This window comes from Amblyomma mixtum, chromosome 2, assembly GCF_055824585.1.
Source record: "Amblyomma mixtum isolate Tamu chromosome 2, ASM5582458v1, whole genome shotgun sequence".
Classification (NCBI taxonomy): domain Eukaryota; kingdom Metazoa; phylum Arthropoda; class Arachnida; order Ixodida; family Ixodidae; genus Amblyomma; species Amblyomma mixtum.
In genome coordinates, this window is record NC_143013.1 from 283,727,266 (window position 1) to 283,755,216 (window position 27,951).

The window sequence follows — 27,951 nt, forward strand, 5'->3', positions numbered from 1 at the left end:
ACAATATGGGCAAGCAGACAATTTGAAGTCTGGTTATCTTCTACCAGATGGCCGTGGCCGTCCTGCTCAGGATCCCCAAAGATTGCGAAATTTAAGCAATGGTTGCTTTGTTTCACACAAAACTTGACATTGATAATTAGATGCATGCATAGCAGTTTTAGCTGTCTTCTTATAGAGGCCAGTAGGCAAGCGCCATGCTTGTCTTGCCTCGTTCTTGGTCTCGGTCTTTCGCGCTGCTGCATATGGTAAATTCAAACTCGCCCAGCTTTTGGTTCTCTAGGAGATCCGACTGCATTTCTTTTCCGATAGATGGTCTCCTACGAGTTTTCAGGTGCCTGGAGGGTGGAGTGAGTGGTGAATGATGGTGTTTGTGGGTTATCTGCTCCTTTTGTGGGATTCTAGAGGGTGTATGTGGGTAGAGCCTTCTCGAAGGTGGATGTGGGTGTCTGGGCTCCTCTCAAGGGCTTTTGGTGGGTGGTGGATTCTGGAGAGTGGTGTCGAGTGCAGGCTTTCAGCAATGAAAAGCGCTCACCATCTCCTAACAGACCCACCTCCACCTTCCAGAAAGCTTCCACTGAATCCACCCTCCAGAATCCACCAATGGGTGGTGGAGGCTTTCTGTAAATTGGAGCAGGGTGTGGAGTGGAGGCGGGTCTGTGGAGGAGATTCTGAGCTCTTCTCATTGACTTCTAGTGAGTGGTGGCTTCTCGAGGGCGGAGCTTTTACTCACTCACGTCAATACCGCTGCAGTTTGGAGAAATGAGACTGTTACTGCTCACTCAGGAACAAACTCAACAGCATGTGTTTAGTCATGCAGTTTGATTTATTGGTTTCTCAGCTGGCTGTCCCAAGCATGTCCAGGCTCAGCCTGGTCATGATCAATGCTAGAAAGAACCAAGCAGCACCCAGAAAGGTAACGACCGACACGCAGAAGCTGTCCAGGCACTCGCTTACGGGACAGTCCATGGATTCCTAAAATCAGCTCCGCTGTCGACACAGAAAGAACATGGAGGCGAGGTTTATGGGCGCGTTACTGTTCTTACGGGTGCACATGCTCCTCAGGTATCCTTAGCGGTCGTGTTGACCTGCGGAGCCCGATGCCCGTCAGAGGTTCCCGCCTTGGAAAGCTCAAGATGGTGCTGCTTTGATTTTGAAGTCCGTCCGTTACAACCTCGATGAGGCCTCCTAAGGCGATGGTCGCACTGTCGCAGCGTTGATGTAACACAATTAAGAAGTGCAGACACGGCTAGCCTAGCAACACACTCTGGCACGTCGATATGACACCAAGATGCATGAAGAAACGTCAAAAACTTCCCCAGTACGCACAAATCAAGTCTGCATCACAAAAAGTCCGCGCGCAGTCCCAAAAGCTTTTTCTTAAGAATGTTACAAAAGGTGCATTTCCTACTCAAAGTTTTGACAGTTAACAACAAGCAACATCATTGCGACAAAAAGTGCAAACTTGTAGGGAGCGCCGACGACAATACGTCACACATGACACAGAATACAATGTGTAAAACTGTCATTCAGCCACCGATATATTGATCATATAATCACAGCATACAGACGATGCCTTCAATTATATTTACGCAGTGTAAAAAAACACCGCAGCTCTCGTTCAGACAACTTTTTTTTTCTGCACTAGTCATACACGAAGATGCTCCTCTGTACCATTCTACGAAGCATGAAAATAATATGGAACACCTGGTATAAAATGTTTCAACGGTCTCGCACAGGTATTGTGCAGTCAAGTTTACGCGATAGTCGTATTTCGGTGGTATGATTTCATAGGGGTAATTTTAACAGTTTGTTAACTTAAAGAATATCGCGCGGGTGCTCAAACTACGCACATTGTCTTTTCTAAATAAAAAAAAAAGTGCATATATCGTCGATGAATGGGTAACTATAATGATAAAAAAGAAAAAGTGCACGTAAACTGAAACTGTCCTCACGCTAAGAGAAAACAGCGTTCAAAGCCTCTCCGTCGAGACGACAGCGGTCTTGCGCAAACGTCGCTTCGTCGAGTGACGTCATCCCGTGTAGCCGACGGCGGTGATGTTCCCCGGAGGCGAGGCCCAGTCGAGGAGGTAGTCGCCGTAGGTGTTCACGGAGAACACCGACGTCAGTATGATAACAGCTTTTGCCAGCGTGGCAATCAGCACCTGCAGGGAACGGTCCACGAGGAAAAAAGAACACAGCGTAAAACGCTGGAAGTAATGTTTTCACAGCTTGCTTAAGACTGAGAGTTACACTTTATGCAGTATGGAAGTAGAATAGTGTACAGCGCGATCATGTGACCAGTTTCAGAACAGCATAGCCAGTGATCCAGCCACAATGGCGGGTGCTGCCGTGTTTATGTGGAGAGAGAGATAAGAGAGAGAGGCCTTAAGTGTGGGGTATGATGTAGAGGTTAGCCAGAGTAATAGACTCTGGCCTCCTACTCCACGTAATGCCATGTGGGCAACAAGTGAAAGCTGCACACGGCTATTGTTAGGACCAGAAAAAAAAAACAAAAAAGACTGCAATTGGCTCTATGCAAGTGTAGAGAACGACTGAAGGTCCCGTTCCCAGGGACGCCGAAGTGGAGGTCAATAGTCTAAAAATACCTGCATGGATGTGTTCCTAGCTCTTCACACCATGCTGATGGTTCAAGCCTGATGAGCTCCACATTAGCGCCACCAAGAAAAGGAGACAAAATTTAACTGCATAAATGCCTGACCATAAGTTATTCAAAGATTCAGAATACAGAACTTTCGAATCTTATACCAATGAACAAACATTAAAATTCGCATTCAAGAACTCGAATACTCGCAGGCTCTTTCTCTGAACTGAGCTGTTAATTGTGTTCGCACGCAATAATTACGAAAGTTGGGCAAGGTGGTATGCACACTCATTATACCTGCAGTAGCACACTGAAGACGAGTTAAAAGAGGAGAAGCAGACGGGACTGACGCTGTGACTTGCAATCGAATTTATTTACTGCGGCACAGGTCTCACGTGCAAGGAATACCACAGGAATGTAATTGGCGCTCCTTCGATAAAAGTTCCAGCTACAGGTCAACGCTGACCCAGCTGCTTCTCGTCTCCTATAGGCTGCTACAGCAGGTATCGGCTGGCACACAGTAACAAACGGGTAAGAGGCTCAACTATAGCTCCCTCTGGTGCTCACCAGCTGTACCATGGGCACGTCCACAACCTCGTGGACCACGATCATGGGCAAGTGGATGGGCAGGATCATGTTGGTACAGGCGCCCAGCGCCGCTGGTACGATGTACCGCGACGGGTCCACCTCCGTAAGCTTGGCCTGCGATGGTAAGAGGAGTGTGTTGACCCCCCCTTGGGTCCCTGGACCACCGCACGGTCCCACTCTCCAAATCACGCGAGTGGGAGCAGAGGTAGGGTAATGAAAAAAAAAAAGAAAACTATGGCCCATCAGGTAGTCCCTGCACATGGCGAAATGATGTGAAATTAACTCATAACAGCGAGAGAATGGAGCAGACTGGCAGAGAATGTGGTGCTCGCATCGGGTATGGATGTGTTCTCTGCTGGAGTTCATGATTTGTTGGTATAGCGCCTGATATAATGCGCTTTGCATTTGTGTTGGGCATGGTCTCTTCGCATTGTTTTCTGTTTCGTTGCAGCGAGACTTTTGCGCATGTTTGTTTGTTGCGTACAGGTCAGTTCCATTTTTTGAAATGGTTTGGTTTGGTTTTCTGGGGTTTAACGTCCCAAAGCGACTAAGGCTATGAGAGACGCGTGGAGGGCTCCGGAAATTTCGACCACCTGGAGTTCTTTAACGTGTACTGACATCGCACAGTACACGGGCCTCGAATTTCTCCTCCAAAGAAATTCAGCCGCCGCGGCCGGGATCGAACCCGCCTCTTTCGGGCCAGCAGCCGAACACCATAGCCACTAAGCCACTGCGGCGGCATTTTTTGAATTGTTAAAACTGGGCACCGACTGGATGGTGCTTGTTTTTTGTTTGTTATGTTCCGCCTTTGTAATCTGTACTACCCTTGTGGCACTCCTATCTTGGTCCAGACCGGACTGATAGTATCTCTAATAAATAAATATATAACGAAACTTCAGGAATCTAAAAAATTAAAATATTTTGATATACAATGTTTATGTCGCAAAAGAATTCACCATTTCTGAGCCATCCTACCACGCAGGACACTAAGCAAAATCAATGCGCATTAAAAATGTGGTAAACGTTGAAACATTCAACATCGACTCTAATGTCAGATTTCTTATCACGCGTGGCGGTTTTCTGACGGCAATGCGCAAACCTTGTTTGATTTTCTTGCGAAATCGCAATGTAGTCGAAACGGTAGAATCTTCTGACTGCTTCCAGAGAGGAATAACGGCTCTATCTGAACGCACACAACGCAACGCTTGCACAGGAAAAGTTTATAACCACAAAGTGCGTTCCACAACCCCCTCGGCGGCCGGCCCCACTGTATCGAAAGCGTCTTTTTTTTTTACCTGGCATCGCTGCATAAGAGTTGTACTTGCGGTTAATTCTGACTGAATCAAGCAAGTTCTCCACCTAACCATAGCATAAGCCTAAAATTGCCACCAAATTCCAACTGTGTGCGAAATTTGAGTGTCAGCAAACTAGTGGTTTAGCCTAGAGGAACATTTTACGAGACGCCCTGAGCGACGCGTGTCTGTACACCAGCACCGTCTCCGAGCCATTTATCTGAAATACTATCTACTCGAACCACTGACACACTTATAAATAACGCCCTCTATCAACCCTAGACGAATGAGTTGTCATCGTGACAGACTTAGCGCCATCGCGTAGCGAAGCCGGACACTCACTATCCTGAGCACGATCGGCATGAGGTCGATGTTGAGCGCCTTGTTGTCGGTGATCTCGGCGAGCACACTGCCGATGGCGCCCAGCAGTATCTGGTTGACAAGAGGCGAGTTTTGCGTCCAGAAGTCGACGCCCAGCGTGTCGAAGCCGCTCTCCAGCAGGTTGGTGCTCTGAACGAAGCCGTCAAGATACAACCCCCGCCGATAAGGAAGCTACATATCCATCCACTCAGGAAATGACACTGCGCATTCACTGTGGTTCTTTAAGGATCAAAACAATGCCGCGCTGGCGTTATCAACGTACTGACTGAAGTAACCGATGTACAGACTTTGTCAAAAGTAACCAGGCTGCATGGTTTGCTTCTAGCTCGTACAGTGAAGCCCTTACAACATTCCTGAAGCCGGAATGTTCGTTAAAATTAAGGACTGGGGGTCTGCTTACTTTCCAACACCTTTTGATCTTTAGGAAAGCCACAAGGGCTCCACTATAGAAGCTAGAAGCAAACCATGCAGCCTGATTACTTTTGACAAAGACTGTACGTTATAGTAATGTTCTGTGAACGCAATTTGAGCCTGAACTGTTCACTGTAAGCGTTACACGAACCCATTGCACGATATGACAGCACTCGCGAGCGTCTGAACGTCTCTGCGTCAAGTGCTCGTCAAGTCTTAGCTTAAAGCTAACTCCTTAAATGCCGATAAGTTTGCCTGTGGACTTTGTACAAGACAAGCGCTGAAAACTTTGGTCACGAGACCCGTCTGCTTCTGCAGTTCCTTGCATTGCAGTCAAACATTTCTATTGTCAACCTGCCCCATCCCCTTCTCTTTCTCGTGTATATTGCTGCATAGCCATGCACAGTCCGTGTGAAAGCTGGTAATTATGTTCACTTCGATTTGCACACGAGGATCGACATATGTCAAACGATTATGTGCCCGTTTGGTTTGCCGGGAGGACCCGGCCGCCTCCTCAGATTTAAATCTGGAGTAATGTGATGGTTTTCTTTTAATTCTTTTAATTTTTTTCGCCTTAAGTCATTGTCACAGACGACTCCATTGCATTCGATGGTGCGGGGACGCGCGATCCTAAGTGACAAGGAATAAGAGTCGAATGACAAATCGTAATAATCCGTAGAAGTATGGAAAGCTGGTCGAGTTGGATAGCTGTGGGTGGTACAACGAGAAACGGACTAAAGACAGACTAGTTTGGTTTATGGGCGTTTAACGTCCCAAAGCGACTCAGGCTATGGGGACGCCGTAGTGAAGGTTTATTTCGACCCCCAGCAGTTCGTTAATGTGCACTGACATCGCACAATACACGGGCCTCTGGAATTTCACCTCCATCGAAATTCTAGACCCCTTCGGTGACGTCTTCTACTTTTGTCTCTCGTCTGTTTTGCGCGGGACAGCCCACGGTGTTATCGGGGATTTTATGCCTCGAGCGTTATTCCGTCAAGGTTCAAGCGATGACCCTGCGTGATAGTGTACAGAGGGCAAAATGCATGTCTAGAACGGCCGAACTGCGTGCTCCGGGCCGCTCGGAGCTACGTGCGCGACATCTAGCGATATGACGCCTGGTTCGAGACGACGAAGTGTGGGCATGCGTGGCCAAACTGATAGCGCTGCCTGTCTTCTCGGGGCTCGCAGGCGGCCGCGGCTTTACCTCCTGCTTTTGTCGCTTGTAGCGCTGATTTGCGCTACCGTCTGCGAAAGGACATGTGTGGCAGAGCGCACACTACTGGCTTTTTTTTTTTACTTTCTTTTTGTGCGACTACAGCCACCTCACCTGAGGCCCCAGTATGCTTTCAATAATCACATGCCTATTTTGGCATTTGCCGAAACGCAAAATTCCAAACCTCGCTCCCTTATCTAAAGCTCGTAGCCGCGATGACGATGCAGTACACCGGCGCGTATGTGATGCGGTGAATTGCTCCTCGCCAGAAATGTGCAAGTGCACAAAAAGAAAGTAAAAAAAAAGCCAGTGGTATGCGCTCTGCCGCGTATGTTCCTTCGCATACGGTAGCGAAAATCAGCGCTACAAGCGACAAAAGCAGGAGGTAAAGCCACGGCCGCCTGCGAGCCCCGAAAAGACAGGCAGCGCTATCAGTTTGGCCATGCATGCCCACACCCTGTCGTCTCGAACCAGGCGTTATATCGCTAGATGTCGCGCACGTAGCTCCGAGCGGCCCGGAGCACGCAGTTCGGCCGTTCTAGACATGCATTTTGCCCTCTGTACGTGCGTGCAAGCAGTGCCTGCCACGACGCTTATATACCTCCACTATGCGGGTGGCCAGCTGCACGGTGCTGTTGACGATGACCACCGCCCAGGGCAGGTCCCGCGACACCGTCGCCCAGACGAGCATGCGCCTGTTCAAGTCCCAGAACCGCGTCGTGGACTCCGGCATTGCGCTGCAGACCACCAGCAGGAAGCTCAGGTACGGCACCATGTTCTTGCTGCACGCAAGGACAGCATAAGCATGGCGCCAGGGGGCAATTGTTCGGACATAAACGGGCCGTGCAGAAAACGCACAGTTCGATCATTTTAATTCTGAATTCATGACTCTTAATTAAGTTCAGCTGTTAAAATATTATCCAAGAGTATGACAACAGGTGGTCACGGAGCCGTAGTTTTTGTGTTAACTAGCGATTAGCGAATTCGGCCACTCCACTGTGCTTGCAGATATGTTATTTAACACTTATTTCCTATGACTCTTGGAGTTTTATTTTCACGGAAGATTTCCAGCCAAGTCACTATTGAAGTGTACACGAAATGGCGATCGAAGCACCGTGGACCGACAGCTTCTAGGTTCGAAGCGTTTAATTGCGACCGTAGGTGTACCCTAGGTGCGACCTTACAGGGAGGGATTCGTTACTGCCAAGACGAGCTTAGTGAGACGGAAAGAAGCTCCTTTTGGGGACCACTTCTACCCGTTGAGAGCACCAAGCTAACTGCTGGCAGCTGTCCAACTACTGTTGCCTCCTCTTTGGCGCCCAACGTGGGGCGATGGAACACCGAGATCAGTAACAGGCTCGAATTTCCATACCCCACTATAGGAAGTCTGTGGGCCTCATCGAGTAAGTAGCGAAAGATCTCAAGCAGATTTCGTCAGATCGCAGTAGGTGTAGAAAGGGGTCCTCAACCGACAGCCCACGAAACACAAAAAGCGCTAATAGACGTCTAAAAAAAGTCTCGGAAAAAAAAGCTTGACATCTAGAAGAAGTTTCACCTAAGCAGTTTTTTAGACTTAGACGTTTACTAGCCCTCTATTAGCTCTGCTAACGCTACGCTTGTATACGGCTAGAAAACTTCTGAGGTAGAACTTTTCTAGAATTTTTTTAGACGTTCCTTTTTTTCCGAAATGGGTGCCTGTATTATTTTACGCATTTCAAGACTGATTTTAGTGCTGCCTTTAAACCCTCTAAAGCTTTAAAAATGTTATAGTTCATTTTTCTGGTATACACCACTCAAAAATGAACTCAAAATGAACTGAAAATGAAAAATGAACTCAAAAATGAACTCAATGAGCCCACATTACAAGGGATGTATGGCTGTAGTAATGAGCCATAAATGTATGTGCTAGCACACTTTTCAGTCACTGCGTTACTCTTTATTGAATCCAGTGCATACACCCACACAAAAAAAGAAAGGGACCAGGAAATTAATGCTAGAAGCCATGGAGCGGTAAGCACTTGGATGGCGGGATGTGGATGACACTGAAGAGCTCGCTAGGTGTTCCAAAAATCGCTTTTCTTGCAAGGAGGATGCCAACTAGACGGTAACAAGGGGAAGTCAAATCCAGCTCTGTTCAGCAGCCTGCAGGAGTGAAAAATATTAGAGTAACCAAAAGCACAGTCAGTCAGGTGCATGTAGAATGGCCAATGAGGAGTCGGAAGCAAATAAGACCAGGAAATGGCAAGGAGTGACAGCACAGGCAATAAAATAAGCTAATTAAAAACATAGATGCATATGATGTCACTGCAAGCGGCATTTCAGCAGAGTGCTACGGCTCACCATAAACTCAAGAAGTCAATCACTGTGGAGGCCTTTAACAGAAGCAAAATCCAAACAGCGTGCATGGACACTGAAAGCCAAGCAGTCAATAGCAAGTGCACTGCCTTACTGTGATGCATACTGTACTCATAGAACTTCCTAAGCGGCTTCTTGCAAACAGGCTTTCTCTTACCTGCAAGATGTGGCTGAATCAAAAGTGGTTGATGTTTGACATTTTGCACCGTCGCATGAAAACATAGCAGAGATGCTGCTGTCCTGGTAATGCCTGCATCACTTCAGTAAACACCAGAGATGTGTTAAATCTTGGACCTTAACTTGACAGCCACACAGGGCACATCTGAAAGATAAGACAAATAAAAGTGAGTGTGTATAAGGTTTCTAACACTGCATTGCCAAAGAAGCCCTTTCTAATCTGTACGATGAAGCTCAAACAGTGGGCAAGAGATTGCTTACACCACTGCAAGAGATTACTTACACCACTGCACAAGAAGCATTAGTCCAGGTTCCCACCTCAGAACTGAAACAATCTCCAGGCCAAGTCGTCTGAACAACCAGGTACAAGGTGCTGCGATTAATTTGCGTGAAACTAGACCAGGTCCTTGCTCCTCCGGCCAACAGTTGGAGTTCTAAAGGACAAACAAATAATGGGGCTTGTGGAATGAACATTAGCAATGAGCCTAGACCTATACAAGAAATCATGAAGTGAAAGAAAGGGTGTCAGCTGCAAAGTGTGCTTACCAAAACTTGAGAAGTTGAGCAGGCAAGGAGGTCCTCTGAAAACCACTGTTGAACAGCCTGTACCCAAAACGAAATGTACACAGTGAAGTAGGGACAACGCCAGCTGTGCACGGTGCAATGGTTTTCCGAAAAATAAAAGCTGCCATGCCTGCAAAGAGCCGTAGTACTTCACTGCACTGTCAAAACAGCCTGCACACATACAGAGCAGCACCACTGAGTAAACTACCTTCGTGCCGGGGCTCTCAATCGCAATGAAATAAAATCTTGACGCAGTTAAGATAACCAAAGCCTTTTTAACGCGAGTTTCACTGACGGCAATCACAGCAAGGAGAATTGGAGCACACAGGTGGCCAGATGAGAGTCCTTGGCAAGAATACCGTTCACCTTGTCATCGCCTTGGTAAAGAAAGCAACTCGCATGCGATAGCAGCCTAGTTGTATCCACTTAACAAAAGCTCAAATACATGCAAATGCCCTGTTTTAATACATTCAACGCTGCACTTTGGTATGTAAAACACTGGCTGATACTGTTTTGTGATTTGTAAACCAAAGGTTCAATCAGGCGCGTTAGTGGCTTAGCCGGCAAAGCCGACACTTTCACCACAGAAGAGATATGGAAGGTTACTTACTTTTCCGGAAAACGAGGCTCACATCTCAGGTAGTAAACGATACCGCAGAAAAAGAGGAAAATGCAAACTGCAGCGGCGTGAAGTGCCAACCAGCGCGGAAAAAAGTGCGCAGCGAAACGTACTACAACGTGCACAGCATCCGCTTCGCGCGCGTAGCTATCGCTAGCCTCTGCAACGCCAAATGACCAAATGAAGTACTAAATTTCTAAACGTAAAAATAAACAAATCATCAAAGAACCAAAAAACAAATTGAATCTAATACTTTCATGTAAAACTAAGCACTTGCAGCTTCCACTAAGATTTTTTTCTGCTTTAAACGGCTAAAACCACTTTGGCAAACTATCCTGCATCGCCACCGTGCGGAGCGACACCAAGCAGCAAGCTGCGGCGTGACTCAAGAAAGATTGGCTCCAAGATACGCCGCCACGAAAAGATAGCGCGCGGGTGATCTGCGCGATAAACCGCGCGAGCGAGCCCGGCGAAGGCGGCGGGAAGGCGGCGAAGGCAGCGTGCGCTGCGCATGTCAATCCGCATGCTGCCGCCAGCTCGCCGAGGCGTAACAGAGGCGTTCGCAACATGAAGCAAATTTTTTCACTCGCGTCGGCTTTCAGGGCAATTATATGTTACCTAAATCCAGCCTTACGAGTGGCGGGTTAGCTGCACTCGATGTGGAACGTGATTCGGGCTCCGTAGGAGAAAACGCGCTTTCTGTGTTCGAATACAAAGAGCGGTCTTTGCACCGGCGCGCCTGCTCTTCGAAACGTCAAGCAGGCGAACCATCTAATTTATGTGCCGTGATTTACAGCATGTTTAATCCACGGTGGCAACTCTCTGCTGATTACTGGCGCATCTCCTTGACGTGGTCTCAAGTTCCACGTGTTAGAAACAAGTCTAGAAAAACATCTGACTACAGATGTTTCACAGAAGTTTCACAGCAAACGTCTGACTGCAGATGTTTAAGAAACGTCGCAGAGGAAACTTCTTCTTGTCGACATCTATGAGACGTTTGAACACAGCGCAAGACGTTTGTAGTCATTTGAAGCTGTTCTGAGACGTTCGTAAGACGTTTTGTGTTTCGTGGGAGTGCCCTACCACGCCAACCAAACGTTGAGAAGAAAACAACATTAATATTCTGTAAACTGTCAAGAATTATGGACAAAAAACAAAGACTTTGGATTTAACTCATGACTGAAGGCCACATATTTTAGGCAAACATTGACCAATATACATGGACCATATTTATGCGTCTACGCCTTGACAAATCAACTTTAAATGGCTGCAGCATTCTTCTGTTGAAGCTTCAAGCCCTCTTGAGGTCACGAACGAGCAGTTCGCGAAATATAGCTAGTGTGCAAAATAACGGCTCCTGTGCTATTATATGTGATACCTGCTGCATATATCGAGCCATTAAGGGGCACATTTGATATCAGAGAGAGTGGACAGCAGCGCTGTGAGCCGTGAAGAATAGTGAAGTGATCACTCGCGCTGCCACGTGGAGTCCCCAGAGGCTGCAATAGTATCCAGCGAAGCACATCGTTTCTCACCTTGCACTGAACCCGAAAATTGCGCTGAGGACCACGTAGGCGACGTAGCTCACGATTCCCCACGCAATCAAGAGGTCGTTGTTTCTAGAGGAAACGAAAAGGCAGCAATGTTAAAGCGTTCAGAAAAACACACTTAGCAGAAGGGCGCGGAGTAAGCCACTTATCTCAATCACAGTGGACATCTAAAAAAACAGAATGATGTAATACGGAGCCCAAGGCACAAGGAAGAGTTAAATGCCACTTGAACGGACGTCGCTTGAAGAAATTTTCGAGTGCAACAAACTTTTGCGAAATTGCTAAACGAAACTTAGTTATATGCAGCGCAATTGCGCAACTTTCAGTTCAACAAACAAACGTACGAATAACTACGCTCTGCTGAAGCATTAGACGTTAGACGTTTTTAACATGCCGGAGACGTACTAGAGACGTGTACCGGTTTACCGGACGCCGGCTGCGCGTGCGGAGGAGGCGTCCGGTAAACCGGTATACGTATCCGCTAACACATCTTCGGTATGCTAAAAAAACGTCTATTACGTACGGCTGTTCATACGATCTGTACGCACGCAATAATTAACGACGCAGTGTGTACCGCTTCCGGGTAGCACTGCATCATTTTTCAGACATGCGGCAGTTTTCGTCCGCGAAACCTCGGACAATGCTATTCTGAAACAATACTCTTGGCAATGCTTGCCAGCACCATAGTCCCCTTTGAAACTGCAGGGTGACATATCTGCTTTAGGTTAGCTACGGCCGCGCATCTTGCCACTATACTGAGTGGCTGAACGTATCGGCTACAGCGCATTTGCCAAGCTGTCGGGAAGAACTCGAGCAAGAACGCGTAATTTTAGGAAGTGCGCAATGAATTGCCTATACAAGTTGAAAATTTTGTCACCCAGCAGACGTTTGCTCCAAAAAAAAAAAGTAGCACAAAAGTGTCGAGAAATTCGCCAGGTTTACAAAGTAGGTAACCTGGATACGAAATTTAAATAGAAAAAACTGCATTTTATCAAAAGCACCAGGTACGCAATACATGCAAGGAGTTTTTAGTAGTATGAAGTGTATGCTTTCAGGAAACGTCTGAATACCGTTATTTACTTCGGTTTATTAAAATAAGCGACTAGGCGCTCATTTCAATTGAATGAACTTTTACTTAAGTGAATATTTTCTTCAAGTCCTAAAATTCGTTCAAGTGGAATTTCAATGTGTAGCCTAGGGCCGCTAATCGAGCTAAATTAATAAACGACTGAACATCCGCTGTGCTGATTGGTATACGCAGGCGCGTACCTGATGGGTCCCAGTTTGCCTAGCCGGGTGGCAGCCGTGGCGCAGACTTCCTCCATTTCGTCAGCCGTCGGCCGTTTGCTGAAACGAATCCGCGACATGCAGCCCACCCGACCGTCACAATTACCGAGTCATTATTGCTGTGTAAGACTGCTCTATTGACGCCTAGGCAAAAGGCCTGCTGATTTGCGAGGCAAGAGCTTACCTCGCAGTTCGCTCCTATCTGTATTTCCCCTACCTATCATCTCCTTGCCCCATTTATTACCGCCGGCCGCAGATCGGGTGCATTAGTAGATAGCAGTTACCACAGCCAGCGCAATTCAATTTATTACTTTTTTTCATTGTGCTCGTATAACAAACCGCCACCACAACTACTACTTCCACTACTACTTCCACCATCACCACCCTCACTACTACAGAACTCGTCCAGAAGAACTGAGCCACTAAATCTTACACGTTGCAGCTCACAATGAACGCTAAAGTAAATTCCGCTGAATTGTAGTGACGTTCCGCAGTCGTCCGCTAACACTTCCATCGAGTTCACCTGCATTCATAGCGGATCACGAACCGCACGCCTTTTTACTGCGATACTGATAGTAGGGCATTACCGCAAAATGCCAGCGTCGGTATGTGACGACAGCAAAGGAGTGAAGCTTTCACCTTTTAAAAGTTCCACCCATCACCCACTTACATCCTCCATAGTCATACACCCACCGTAAGCCAATGGGAGACCACCCACACACATCTGCACTCTTCACCCACTTCCACCCCTCTACCTCCGAACCCACTGCCATCCTAAAAAAAGTCCACGCAGCCAGCGGAACCAGAAGTGACGGCGAAATGAAATGCAAAGACACAGTGAGGAGGCGACCAATGTAAAGCGAACGGCAAAAGCTCTTTCGCCGCATAAGTTCGCATGACCATACGTCAGTTTTTTTGGTTTTTTTTTATGACATCTGCAGCGTTGTCGGCTGATACAGGTTCTCACTTTAACCACGCTGAAGATAGTTTGAGAGGTTGCGTGATTTGAGACTAGTTTTAACGTCAGCTCCACGTGTAAGTGAGATGAGGAAGAAAAGTAGTTAGTGTTCAGGGGTTCATTTGATAGTTCAGTGGGTCCCATTGGCCACTGACTTGGCCAGTTAGTTTCAGCGAATGCAAATTGATCATGTGACCTTGCTTTGTGAGCACGTAATTTCATGCCAACGAAGACCTTGAGATCAGGGGGACATGCCTGACTCACAGCTCATGCTGTCAAACCATTCTTTGGCGCTTCAACACCAGCGGGGCATCATGTTCGCGACAGCCTGAACACGCGAGTGATAAAAATCGCAGAATTAAACTCGCTTTATTATCAGAAATGGCGGAAAATGCACTGTGGTCTCCCATATAGAGGTAAGGTCCGGCTACTTCTGGCCGAGCCACAAGCTCACGGGGCTTTCTTCTTGTTTACGCGGAAAGTGAACGCAGTATGCGCGCGCGTACCGTCCGCTCAGGTAGAGGAAGTAGAGCGGAGCAATGCAAGACACCGCGCACAGCATGGAGGCGGGTGTCACCAGGGCCAGCCATGCCACCAACCCCCGGAGGCCCCTCTTGCTGCGACGGGAGAGAGAGATCGGCCCACACACAGTTCACATTATGCTGACCGTGGAATGACAGCGAAGAACACACTCCCGCGCACTCTCTCACCCCATTTCTGCTAACACTACTGCAATGTCACTTACCGCCCAGATGTTACTCTGCGCAACAGACAGAGGGCGTACTAATGCTGAGCTAGAGATTCACTTTGGACAAGTCGGCACTCTTTTGAACCTTTCGCGTTAGCGCGGAAACACAGTTGTTCAAAGATCCCAAAGATGTCAAAAGGTCCCACATCGGGACCTTTGAGGTATTAATAAATAAATAAAGGTTTGGTTTGGGGGTTTAACGTCCCAAAGCAACTCAGGCTATGAGGGACGCCGTAGTGAAGGGCTCCGGGAATTTGGACCACCTGGAGTTCTTTAACGTGCACTGACATCGCACAGCACACGGGCCTCTAGAATTTCGCCTCCATCGAAATTCGGCCACCGTGGCCGGTATCAAACCCGCGTCTTTCGGGTCAGCAGCCGAGCGCCGTAACTACTGAGCCACCGCGGCGTGGCTAAATAAATAAAGTTTCCTTTTTCTTTTGTCCACTCTAAACAAAACAAGCAAATGAACAATGGAAATCCCGGTGAAGAGGTGCCTCAGTGAAGTTGGCCGACGCTACGGTAAGAAGACCTATAAAGGGGTGTTTCACCGGCAAATTTTAAAAACGGGTTTTTTGAGTTAGAAGAATGCTTTTTTCGGCATAGCATTGACAGCGGTGTAGCACATCAGAATACAGCTAAGACATGCTTACTAGCAGGCTGGTTAACTAATATTGAATAGTTAACTTTCTAGCTATTACTGTAAGGCTCTTTATTTAGAGGCGTGTAGCTCACCGCGAGTGATATCCATATCAATTTTTAGAATTTCGAAAATGCGGTTACCCTCCCCACTGTGACCTAAAATTTTGGCTATATCGACGAGTTACGTGCAGTGGAGAGGTTGCTTTGCCTGCAAGCTTCTTGAAAGCACATGTATTTTGGCGTGATGTCGGCGAAATGTAGTGCCGAGGGTAAGTACGTTTTCGAAATGCTAAAATCTGATATAGATATTACATACGGTGGGCTACACGCATCTCAATAAATGAGGAGATCAACAGTAATAGCTATGAGGTTAACTATTGAGTATTAGCTTACCAGCCTGCTAGTCTATGAATTACGTCACACGCCACTCCTCGCTGCCGGGAACCGAAACCAGCAGAAACTGACATTACCGAGTTGAAACTTTGTAAAGATAAATATTCCGCGACGCGCTGGTGCATATCACGCCCGCCTTTACGGTTGTCGAAGAGCTGTGTATCACGCAGTAAAAAAAAAAAAAAAAAAAGCAAAGATAAGTTTTCGTCTTTCGCACTTTTAAGAGGTTACGCGCTTTTCGCACGACTGTCGTTACAGGGTCACTCTGGTTTCTTTCTTTTGCTACATTATTGTACCTCTCCATTCCATTCTTCGCGGAATTCATCGCTGTGGCTTATTCGTTAAATAGTAGATGAGCACGCGCCAAATGCCCCCGTTAAACGTGCGAATCCGTTGTGTGGCGCTTCTGTTAGCGACTGCCAGCGTGAACAAAGGCGCCAAAAATGTGGCTGAGGCTCTATGCGGAGGTGCACTTACACGATGAAGTTCGTAACAAGCGCTTCCCTGGCCGCGCCGGTGATCATGCTGGATGCGCTCGCAGACATCGTCACCAGCGAACAGGTGAGCAGGCACGCTGTGCGCAGGGATTGGTGCGCTCTGCAAAAACATAAGGCAAGAAACATGTTGGCGGACCCGTATGAATGAGAGGTGTCGCCCAGAACCTCGCTAAACTAGCGTTTTAAGCAATAGAAGCATTGCCTATACCTATGTTCAAGGAACACGCTACGGGTAGCCATAGTGTTCGAAGTAAGGTGTCATCCGTCGACCATACTACGCATGCGCGAGGAGCGAGTGACGTCATTGCGCACAGCCGGCGCGCCTCGCCGCTGCCGCTGCTGCCGCCGGCGCAGAGCCACCTGACGTCACTGCTTACGCTACGTATATCTTGGCATAGCAGAGCTAAGCCACTGCCAACTTTTGTTGCAAGACGTAGTATCATAGATGAGGAAACAGTAGCGGGTGGGGCTAGAGCCCCACCCGCTACTGTTGAGTAGCATCACTGCCAGGAATTCGAGACAAGAGCTTCTAGTTTCCGTGCCTGTCACCATGTGGCGCACGGCTTTGAACATTCAAAAATCACCCGTTGACATCATCCGTAACGTAAGAAAGAAAGATAATGACTGAGTGGCTGCCATTGAAGCGCTATGGGCTGCTAGGCTTAGCGGTCTTGCTGGGTGCTGTTCCGAATTCATGTTAATGGAACATAAGGTGGACAAATTGGCGGTCGCAGTGGTTAAAGAGGAACTGATGAAAAAGACAGATTACTCGAAAAGGCCTAGGATGAGCGAAGGATATTCAAGACTAAGCGAATACTGATGCTGTCGGTCGCCGCCTTTTAGCCCGACTTCACATCCAGCACACAGAGGAGAGATGCCGCCTTCCCGTACACTGGAGACGCGCCCTCCACGTGCGGCCTCTCCCTACCAATATGTCCAAAGAGGATCATAATGGCAGGCGCCTGGCGCGGGCGGAAGCCTTGGACCGCCATTTTCGGAGCAAACCAGGAGTCTTCTACGTAGACGCGTTCGGCCCGGACTCCAGGGGATGGTACACGGCCGCGGTCGTCCACGAGGGTAAAACGGTAGACGCCCTTACTTTCAAGGCCCAGTCAGCAATTCACGCAGAAGAGGTTGCCATCGCTTTGGCAGCCTCACGAGGGGCTTGTCGAAACGTCGCGCAAGGGTGGGTTACTCCCCTAGCTTATCGCATTTACCAAAATTGTAGCCGAGACTCGGATCCCGCGCACCGATCTATCGTTTGGGCTCCAGGTCACCAACGCGTCCACGGAAATGAGGCAGCCGACGCCGCCGCCCGCGCGCTCTCTCTCCGGGCATTTCCCACGGGACCCGACGCCGACCAGGACTTCCATTTCAATCCGCTTTACACTTTTAAGGAAATATGCGATTATTACAAATCCACGCACCAAACACTTCCCACTCCATGCAAAGGGCTGGGGAAGGTCAACGAGCGGGTACTACTGCGCCTGCTCACCAACACGATGTTGTGCCCGGCAATTCTACAGCATTTCGATCCTAAATTCGACGGGCGGTGCTCACACTGTGGGGAGGTGTCTGACACCTACCACATGGTGTGGGCCTGCCAGCAGAACCCATCCCTACCCCCTATCCTGAGCCCCACCCGAGAGGACTGGGAGGCGACCCTGTCCGGTTGCTGCACCCTCGAGGCCCAAAGGGCCTTAACGCAGCGCGCCCGGGCTGCGGCAAACGCCAATGGTGTGCCTGACTAGGCATCCCACCTAGTGGTTTTAAGGGCGTGACCCTTCAGGTCACGACCCCCAACACCTCTCTCTATGATTAGATAAATGTTTTCACCACCACCAACACCAAAGAGTACGATTACTTGCGTCCTGCAAAGGATAAGACAGGAAAGATGACGATTGTGATGGTAGGCGTGGTGAGGCCATTTATTATGCACACCTGCCTGTAGGATAATTCAAGAAGAAAGAGTCAAGCGTCACCTGTGCGCTATGGATCCTCATGTATACAAAGGGATGCTCCGCTCACGCAACAAATAGACAAATTGGTATATCGAGCGATACTTACATGTCACGCTTCATCTGAGTGTCGGTCGCCGTACGGCCACTGGTATCTGTCGGAAAGAAAAATACCATTACAAAGAAATGAGTGACGTACAACTTTGAAAACAGCGTCTCTTATTCTGTCTGAAGGATTAGCGCGCGCAAGGTAGTACAAGAGGACTCGCGCAAGCGGTGGAGTAAGAGGTGGGAGTAAGGACGATGGCACAGCGCGGAGACCGAAGCCAGGCGACACATGCTCGGGAGGCGCACAGGGGAGGTACGGGACTGCTGCAGGGTGACTCCCAACGAAAGAGCCCATACGGGAGACGTATACTAGCAGAGACGTATACTGGTTTGCCAGACCCCTCCTGCACACGCGCAGTGCCCCCCCCCCCCCTGACCCCAACAATGCCACTGCGCATGCGCAGGAGGTGTCCGGTAACCAGTATAGGTCTACGGTATTTTAAATCTCTCTGGTAGAGATAGTTACTGCTTTGATATTGTTCTAATACTACTAATTTACTACTCTAATAGAGAGATTTAGCATACCGGAGTCGTACTAACCGAGACGTATACCGGTTTTACGGACGGGAGCTGCGCTTGCGCAGTGGCAGGGCATGGTCAAGTGCGACCAATGGGCGTGCGCTACAAGCGTACGTAAAACAGGCACACGTTTCCGCTAGTACGTCTCCGGTGTACTAAATCTCTCTAATAGAGCTTTTAGCATATCGCAGACGTAGACGGACAACGGCTGCGCACGCGCGGTGTCCCTGCCTGGCCTCATTCATGCTATTGCGCGTGCGCAGGAGGCGTCCTGTCAGCTGGTGTATGTTTCCGGTATGCTAAAAGACTAATACGTTCCCGTAGCAGTTCGTCCAGCAGTCGTCGACAGACTGGCCGTTTTTTTAGTTGCAATGAGAAAAAATTTGCTTCCAAATACGTTCATTGCAAGTATGTCCCCACCAGAGCGCTTGAGCATGCTATCCTATTTATTTCATGTTTCGAACGTTCGCCGAAGGGAATTTTGCACCGCAGCATAGCCCGAAGTGCATGCGTTGTCTACGTGCGTTTTGCAGCCTGTCCCAGCTGGTGATAAGTGAGCTTTAAGGAACTGTGTACCTAAAATATTGGCTGTGGTTTAGCTCTGGTTAAACCTGGAGTGACGCGGGAGCTCCGCCGAGCCGCCTACTTACACAGCTGCGACACCTCTCCCCCTCTCCACTCCCCCCCCCCCCCCCCCCCCTCGACACGTGCATGCGCACAGCTGTTGCAGCTCGGTTTCGCCGGCGCGCCGCGCCGCCGGCAGCAGAAGCTGCTCCGCCCCCCAACCAGCCCAAGGCCACGGCGCCGCACGCGGAGCTCAAGGGGTGCCACGCTGAAGGCTCGAAGAGCTGGCGTAGTGTAGCTCTCGCTACAAAATGGGGGCCGCATCGAGGAAGACTGCTGACAAGCAGAGCCTCTCACCCGAGCCTTGGGGGCCGGTGAAGGAGGTGCCGGAGGAGGCATTGCTGTGCTTGAGAGACGCCGGGGACTGCTTGCGCATCGCGGAGGGCATTTGCGCCGACGACTTTGCCGCCCCACCATCGACCTGCCCCATAGGCGTCCGCACCTCCGACGACGGGACCGTGCTGCCGGTGCGGGCTGAACCGCCGGCGCTATCGGGTGCTCCTCCGGGCGACATCAGCTCCGGCTAGAGGGAGATGGCGAATCGCTGACTCAACAGAATTATACAAATGTGAGGTCGCTCTCATATTCTCAATCACCACATATCGTAAAGTACGAATACCTCAGCTGCCGCCGAATACCGCGTTAACCAGTGCTAACTGGTCCTGTCATTTCTTTTTAATCTTTACAGGTTTTTATTTAAAAACTGTGAAAGATGTGCCGGTGCGACCTGTTGAAAAGAATTGTAATGCAAGACGGACATTATCTACTCATTCTTCGTACAAAAGTTAGCGCAAAACACGACACTCACAAGAAAGGTGGACAGGACAACGCGCTTCCAGCGGGCGACATCACCTTTCTTGTGAGTGTCGTGTTTTGCGCTAACTTTTGTACGAAGAATAATGCACCAACTAGCCCAGCAACAAGTGTTACTTGAAATATCTACTCATATGGATGAATAATTAAACGACTAATTAACATAAATAATTGTTAAGCTTTTTATTTTAGGGGCAAGGTTGTATTACGAAATTGATCGCCGTCGACATCGAAGGTGAGCAGTGTTCTAAATTTTCGTAATCGGCTATGTGTTTGGAAAGTCGAACGTTAAAGATACGCATTTCAAAAATAGATGAATTGGCTTTCCCGCACTGCATATTTATAAAATGACGTCTGTAGCAGTTCTTATGCACCAAACACAGACACAGTTTGTGTATTTGATGACGATACCACGTCGTTTGTTTTCATTACAGCTCTTGAAGAAGGCTGGCTGAAGAGTTGCAGTAAACTGAAAGTATGTGTCAGCGATGACATTGCAGTTTTTGTGCCTCACGTGACCTAAACACCCCTTCAACGATCCAGCCATCGCTCGGCTGATGAAACAGGAACAGTATAGGTGAAGAAATTAAATTGTAAGTTATTTAGCGGTCGCTCTCAAATAACACGTCGTGATTCCTGTATGGGAATGTCTTATGCAGCATTACAGAGCAGAAAAAATTGGAGGAGACACTTAAGATCCGGCTTAAGGAGGAGGAAGGAGAGAGACTAATGAATACAGGAGAGGTCTGCCTCTCCGCCTTAAGGGTATGACGAGATAACGTAATAAGTTAATTCCCTTATATGCAGAAGGTCATTCTGTACTTTGCATTCTAGATCCCTGGGAATCCTCATACCCCTCCTGGCGCAGTGGTACAGCGGTTAAGCGATGCGTCCCTGCCCTGCGATGGCAGGCGCTCCCAGCGGTTGGCCTTGTGCGGCTCAAGTTGCCCTTCCTGAGCGACCAATCATTAACTGCCACCTACCTCGGTGAGCAGACTTATGACGCCGCAAGCTTACGTGACCTATGTAGTTCACCTGCCTCCTAGACTGCTCTCTGGGGACCTCCTGCCAGAGCCATGCCCATAATTTTTCGTTCACAAAGCCGCATTAAAACATGCCGCTAAATTTGTGTTCATAGTGCTTTAAAATTATTTTGAAAGGAATAATGTTCTTTCAACGTCTCCAAATTATTCTGGTCCCAAGCGAAAGCCAAATCCTTCGTTTCATTACACGTCGTTAATTCCGCAACATAGCACAAGAGTGCGCAGGTGGCGGCGCAGCCCGAGCCCGTATTAATACACATGGCGGCGTGCCTGATCTGTTCTCGCTTCGGCGAGCGCGGCTTCGGCCGCTTATCTGTTTTTTCAGCAGCGTCCGCTCCGGCGAACGCAGTCCTCTATCTGCAAGTGGCAGCGGTGGTGGCTTGTCTCGAGCCAGTAGGCAGGCCCGTGCAATTTCCTTTTCATCCTTCTCTCAGTCACAACAACAACAACAGCGGCGTGCCTGTGGCGAGATGGAAAGGGGGTTGCAACCTTCGGGCTACGGCCGTTTATCTGTTTTTTTCAGCCAGCGTCCGCTCCGGCGGACGCGGTTGTTGCGACGCGCGTCTTTACTCTCTTTCTCTTTCCTCTTATCTTTAAACTCTCTCCTATCTGCATGTGGCAGCGGTGGTGGCTCGGCTTGAGCCAGTCGGCAAGCCCGTGCGCTTTTCCTTTTCATCCTTCTCTCAGTCGAAACCCACCACCTGTGGCGAAATGGCGCCCATCAGCACGACGGGACTGAAGTCCACGGTCGAGCGCCGCCTCAGGATCCTGGGCCCACTGGGGTCGGGGCCACCACCACTGCCGACGTTTTTAATCGGACTGGAGTCCCTGACCGGCTGCTTCAGGATGGAGGGCCGTCGCAGGGTGGTGTCTGCCTGGCCAGCCTGCAGCACGCTCTCGGGCGATGGCGGTCGGGCGATCGCCGCTGGCGCTGCTGCAGCTGCAGGTTCCATGGCTGCCGCTTTCGGCGCCACGGCAGGAGAAGTAGCGCCGTCCGGGCTGGTGGGGCTCAGCACTCCGGTGGTGGGACTCATCGCCTCGATGGCGGGGCTCATCGCCCCGGCGTCAGGGCTCATCACCAAAACGCCTGCGCCACACCGATCGGGAGAGAGACAGTAAATTTTGTTTTGGAGCGCAGCTCTTAGGCATCCGTTTCTGCATTCGTTTCGCGGGAGCTTGGAAAGGAGAAAGTAAAAGCGCAACCTTCTCCCCTCCTTAGCAACCGGCGCGCCAGTTGGGGGGGGGGGGGGGGGGGGGGGCGCGGTTGTGCACAGCAACCATGACGTCACACAGTAGCGGTAGAACGAGCGCGCGCGCGTCGGCGGTGGCAGCTACACCGCCGCTCCTTCGTCAGGCGTGTCGTTGCAGTCGAGTAGACGCATGGCTCCGAAGCGGCCCAATGATTCCGCGCCAAGAGGTTCAGGGAAGCGGCAGTGGGTTGACCACAAGGCCAAGCGCACTTTAGAATTTCCAAAGTGTCTTCGGTATTTTTTTTTTTAGGAAAGTAAATGCGCAGTATCTGTCTCCCACAGCTGCGAAACCTAGAGCGGGGGCTTGGAAAGCGGAGAGTAAAATTTGTAAATTGGTTTTTGAGGAAAGGAAATGCGCAGTATCTGTCTCACACATCTCGGTGGACACCTGAACCAGAGGGAAGGCGCATAACTGCCCTCTTGGAAGAGTAGACACCTCAATCGTGCTTTAAGCTATGCGGCGGTAGTGACAGATGTGCGCTGCATGCTTTGTCAATGACAACTTTGTGCCAGAAACGCTGCCACCTGCCAGGGTGGCAGGGTGGGTGGGGACTTTAATGCGGATATAAAGACAAGCGGGAATTTCTTACCACTTATGGGGGAGAACATAAATAAATTGGTAAATTGGTTTTTGAGGAGAGGAAATGGCGCAGTATCTGTCTCACATATCTCGGCGGACACCTGAACCGCGCCTTACGGGTAGGGAGGAAGGTGGGAGACCATCCCGTTCCTCTCTCTCGTAACGGCTCCCACAGCTGTGACAACCTCGCGAAATACTTGCGCTGACCTCGTCTTTGAGAACCAGGCATTGGGGCAGCAAGTCGAGCATATGTCCATCTATTTCTCCGTCCACAAAGCTTCCTTCACGACAATCAAGAACTGTTAGTGGAGTGCTTCTTGAAGAAGGAATATGTGTGAAATATAAGTTGTCTGTAATTGTACATACATGTCTTGCTCGAATTCTTTGCCTGAATCTATCGAAAAGCTGAAACAGCTGATGAGCTGCGCTCAGATTTCGCATTAGGAAGTAACGCAATCGTCGGCAATTTTTTGAGAAGAGGTGCGATCGCCTGCTGCCGAAAGATTAGGTCCTTAATACGGAACTTCAATGGCTTCGTAAACCTTCGTGGCTCAATCTAGGAGCCAAAGCTAGTTTTCTGATGTGGAGTCAGAACGTAGACGTGAGAAGATGCATTATTACAGGTTAGCTTCCTTGATTCGTTTATTCCAGCCACAGCTAGCACTTTGTTATCGGACAGACGCGAGACACAGAGTGCAATAAACACGACACTCCCGGACTTCTGGCCCTGCTCCGAACTATGAAAGGAATCAACTGCAAACGACTTCACCCTCCCCGGTCTCCGCCAACTCCTTTCGCGTGGGCCTGCTCTCTCACTGCCTTCGCAGCCGCCGATACCCCACCTTCAGTGACATAATTCCGGGGTCTGCCTTCCGCTTGCGGGAATTTTCCACTTCAGCAGACACACGCGGTGTTGATTCTGGCTCCATTTCAACCTCGTACTCGAAGCTGTCTATACACGTCTGCACATAACTAAGCGCAGCTGCCAACTGGCACCGAACCCACCACAGCTCTCGGCCATGCCACGTGAGCAGCGTACCTGCCAAATGCCAGCGTACCGCCAAACTCTGCAATGTTACGTCGTCTCGGGGCCCATTCACACTTGCGAGTCGCAAAGGCAGCAGTCCCTTGCGACCAGGCAGCAGCTCGACAACACCGTTGTTCACACTTGCAAGCGCGACCAGCGGGTCGCCTTCCCGTTAGATTCCCGTTTGAAGCGAAAACTCTCGGGAATGACATTGTTCACGCGCTTTCGAGAGTTTCGTCTGTTTTGGCCGCGCCTCCTGTACTCGCGCTCGGTCCTCTGAACTGCTATTCGCAATGTATTACAACGACCTGAGCGAAGATGAGGATATCGTGACGGTTTTGATGTGCACCGCGGTTGTACAAGCGTCATGATGACAAAGGCGCGCTTCTCTGCTGGGCCGGCCTACCAGCCTGCAGTATGCCGGCCGCCGGCGTCAGAAAAATGCGCCAATATTGCTTGTTCGCGTTCATACCAAGCCTGCCAAATGCCTTTGGGTAGAGGAATGTAAAAAAATTAATCATTTTTGAAGATCGCTGGCCAATACCGAGTTGTTGGTAGAAGTGATAACTGCGACACAAGCAAATTTCTTCCCATAGCCGCTTGGCTGCTGCTGCTCAATGCGGCTCAACTGTTGTCGGCTAGCCCCGCTGCTGAAGGCGTCGCGGAAGTCGAGCATGTTTTTATATTATAATGATACGAGGTCCACAATAAAGCGGTGACGAAAGCAGCATCTTAACTACTAGCGCTGGCCAGGATCCGAAGCGCCCTCTGCTACGGCATCGATATGAAACCGGCTAAGCTCAGCAACGATTATGGCAGCCAGCTGGGAGCAGCGCAGCACGTCGCCCGGCGGGCCCGCGAGTGGTGTCGTCATGCATGGGTGTCGTTGCCAGAGGTTTGGCTCGCTCGCTGATTGGTTCAGCGGCTGGCGACTCGCAGTCGCTAGGCGGGAAAATCGAGCAGGGAGCGACTGTCCTGCGACTGTCGCGTTTCGACCAGTGCGACCCTTTGCGACTGTCGCTTTTCTACAAAAACGGTCGCGCGACCTCTGCGACTCGCAAGTGTGAACGGGCCCTCAGACGTCACACAACCCGCGACCAATCAGAGCTCAGTCAAGTCACCTGCCAGCTTCCACCTGCCCTGGCCGTACAACTTGATCTCGTGACGTTACGCACATTTTCGACCATTCAGAGCTCGGACATGTCACTTGGCCATGTGACGTCACCACTGTCTGGACCGATAAGCGAATTTTGCGACTGACCACGCCTTCTTTTTCTGTGATAATTCTTCTATTGCTAACGAATTAAAAGCTATAAATGCGACGAAAGGCGATGACTGAGTTAGCGTCCTCAAACACTTTGCTAGATGCAGCCATCGCAGTGCCAAATTAAGACCACTCCGATTTTACAGCCGGCAGCGCTCACTTTTTGGTGCGGATGCGGTCGTAGTGGTTCCCTTCTGCGTGCGCTTTCGGATTGCCCTGATGCGAGCGTGCTTGATCTTTCTTCTGGATGCACGGCTATGTTGGCTCTCGGTCGAGAAGTTCGCTTCAGCGCTATTGCCTGGCTGCTGCTCCTTGCCAGCTGAATCCTTGGGCTTTTTGTGATGGCGGTGGTGGTGGTGGTGCCTGTGCTTTTTTCCCTGTCGAGCAGGGGGCAAAGCAAATGCGATTTTATGATCATGAAGCCAGGCACGTATAACCATGTAGAGCGCTTAATAATACGCACAATGGGTATGCGTTTCGAAGCACAAGAAATATTAACATGTCATGATAATGCTGATTAATTATAAACGCTAGTTGACAGTCGTTGGCTCTAGGGCGAGAGCTTCAAAGCATCCCTGAGCTCCCGCCCATATCGTCAACATACGACATAAGGGCAATAGAAAGTACTTGAGAAGTCCGTTTGCGAAAACTGTGAGATCTTTGCTGAAGCCCCGTTGGTGTTGTGAATGAACATCATCCTCATCGCACTTGAAGCTATTCCGAAGTCTAGTATGAGCCGCTGACTCCACCCCCGGTCTAGGTCTAGCAACATGACCTTAAGTGCTTTTGCCCCCCTCAGCTGGGTGCTCCCTCCTTAGTTATCCGCTCTGTTCGTTAGGAAAACACGAACGAAACAACTTGCCTGGTCGAAGCATGTTTCCTTCCTAATTTCAGCTAACAGCGTTTGCCCTCTAGTTTAGACCTGCTCTCTTCCTTTCCATCACTCGCTACCTTGTGCTGTACAGTCATTAAGCGCCTCTTTTAGCGCCAGGTCCGAGCACAGGTGCTCACCAAGCTCAGATTGGAGCCAGAGTGGTCTTTTCCAGACGACTTTTCCTCCTTGGCGGCCGCAGGAGGAGCTCCTGCAGAAGAATCCTGAGGCTGCTTGGCGTCGACATGGCCCGCGCCTGGACTTTTATTTTCGGGCGTGGCTTCGACTGAGCTTAAGCTTAGCACTGCGGCTGTGGTGGGTGACATTGGGTCGGCCATGTTCTCTCCTTTCGGCGCCGTCGTATTGCCCCCATCCAGTGCCGGAGCGGGTCGCTGCGTCGTAGTGGTCGCCTCCGGCCGCACTTTAGTTGGGGCCTCCGGTCCCCTTTTCAGCCTTTGCCCAGCGCGCTGATCGGACTTCGGAGACGGCTCGCGGACGGTTGTGGCTTTCTTCTGAGCCGTCGGCGTCTCCGGTCCCCGTTTCAGCCTGGACACTGCGTGCTGACCTGACTCCGGCGATGGCTCGCGAACTGTTGTGGATTTCTTCTGTGGTGGCGACATCGGCGACGTCGGCGACATCGGGGCGCTGAAGCACGATGGGCCGGCATTAGGGTCCCATTTCTTGCGCTGCCTGTCCTCTGCATCCTCGGCGACTCCCGTCGGCGACATCGGGGCGCTGAAGCACGATGGGCCGGCGTTAGGGTCCCATCTCTTGCGCTGCCTGTCCTCTGCATTCTCGGCGCCTTCCGGTGGTCCCGTAGGCGACAGGCTAGTAGTGGCTGCTTCAGCCTCTGCGATGGCCTTCGAGCTGGCGGCCTTCACAAACGGGGCGACGCTCGATCTGCGCCTCAGCTTGTCCATGAAGGAGGACAGCGCCTGTGTTTTTTCGAGAAGGGAGCAGTGGCAGCCGCCTTTTCCGAGACTGTGGAAGTCTAGCAGTCGAAATGTTTTAGAGCCCTGTCCTGTATACAAGAACGTAATAAGCAAGCTTATCCTGACAAAGTAGCAGGGCCGAAAGGCTTTCAAGTTTGCCGAGCGTGGAGAATTGAGACTGAAGTTTCTTCCAAATGCATGCACGCGGGAAATCAGAACGTATAAAAAAATATCGGTTCATTTCGTTACCGAGGTTCGGCCCAAGAATGAAGCACTACCGCGGTATCGTGCCTGCATCGACCCAGCTCTGAAGCAGATTCTGCATGGCTTGTATGCCGTGTCTGTAAGCCCTTATTGCCTCTCAAAAAAGTAACAGTGCTGCTGTCCGCAGAAAACTTAGTTTCAGATGCAGTTCCATAACGCCAGATGTAACCATTGGCCATGACTGGTATTTAACCATTAGCGCTAGTATTGAACTTCCATAATACCATTCGTGGTACTCTTTAGTGCCAGGTAGAAATTCGTAGCCATTCACACATGGCCACAATGTAGCTCTGGACGGCCACAATGTTGGTTGGTTGGTTTATGGGGTTTAAGGTCCCAAAGCAACTAAAACTATGAGAGACGCCGTAGTGGAGGGCTCCGGAAATTTCGACGGCCACAATGTAGCTGCTAGTTCTGT

General features: G+C 49.9%; 1 protein-coding gene and 1 long non-coding RNA gene across 6 annotated transcripts; both read right to left on the bottom strand.

Moving 5' to 3' along the window:
- Nucleotides 1-1,670: 1,670 nt before the first annotated feature.
- LOC149364282 (uncharacterized) lies at nt 1,671-26,675 on the bottom strand. Its single transcript, XM_089568662.1, has 13 exons — nt 26,478-26,675; nt 25,627-25,843; nt 22,044-22,432; nt 19,787-20,012; nt 18,348-18,393; nt 16,261-16,380; nt 14,507-14,617; nt 13,025-13,102; nt 11,741-11,824; nt 7,092-7,272; nt 4,825-4,992; nt 3,170-3,304; nt 1,671-2,162 (listed from the first exon to the last, which is right to left on the bottom strand). The coding sequence occupies exons 1-13, from the start codon at nt 26,673-26,675 to the stop codon at nt 2,031-2,033; spliced, it is 2,085 nt and encodes a 694-aa protein (XP_089424788.1). The 3' UTR covers nt 1,671-2,030.
- LOC149364283 (uncharacterized) lies at nt 8,405-11,265 on the bottom strand. Of its 5 annotated transcripts, none has more exons than XR_016289166.1 (5): nt 10,197-11,265; nt 9,569-9,757; nt 9,341-9,456; nt 9,003-9,167; nt 8,405-8,900 (listed from the first exon to the last, which is right to left on the bottom strand). It is a non-coding gene; the product is annotated as an uncharacterized LOC149364283 (long non-coding RNA). The 5 variants fall into 5 exon arrangements; XR_016289164.1 differs by having other exon boundaries at nt 9,306-9,456; XR_016289165.1 differs by having other exon boundaries at nt 9,003-9,456; nt 9,569-9,716.
- Nucleotides 26,676-27,951: the final 1,276 nt, after the last annotated feature.

Excerpts from the sequence above, each read along its gene's own strand:
- LOC149364282 (XM_089568662.1), bottom strand. The coding sequence starts at position 26,675 with ATGGCCGACCCAATGTCACCCACCACAGCCGCAGTGCTAAGCTTAAGC. Across the intron at positions 25,844-26,477 it reads CTGGCTCCAATCTGAGCTTG|GGAAAAAAGCACAGGCACCA; the intron begins GTGAGCACCTGT and ends CCTGCTCGACAG. Across the intron at positions 18,394-19,786 it reads CACCGGCCCCCAAGGCTCGG|ATACCAGTGGCCGTACGGCG; the intron begins GTGAGAGGCTCT and ends TCTTTCCGACAG.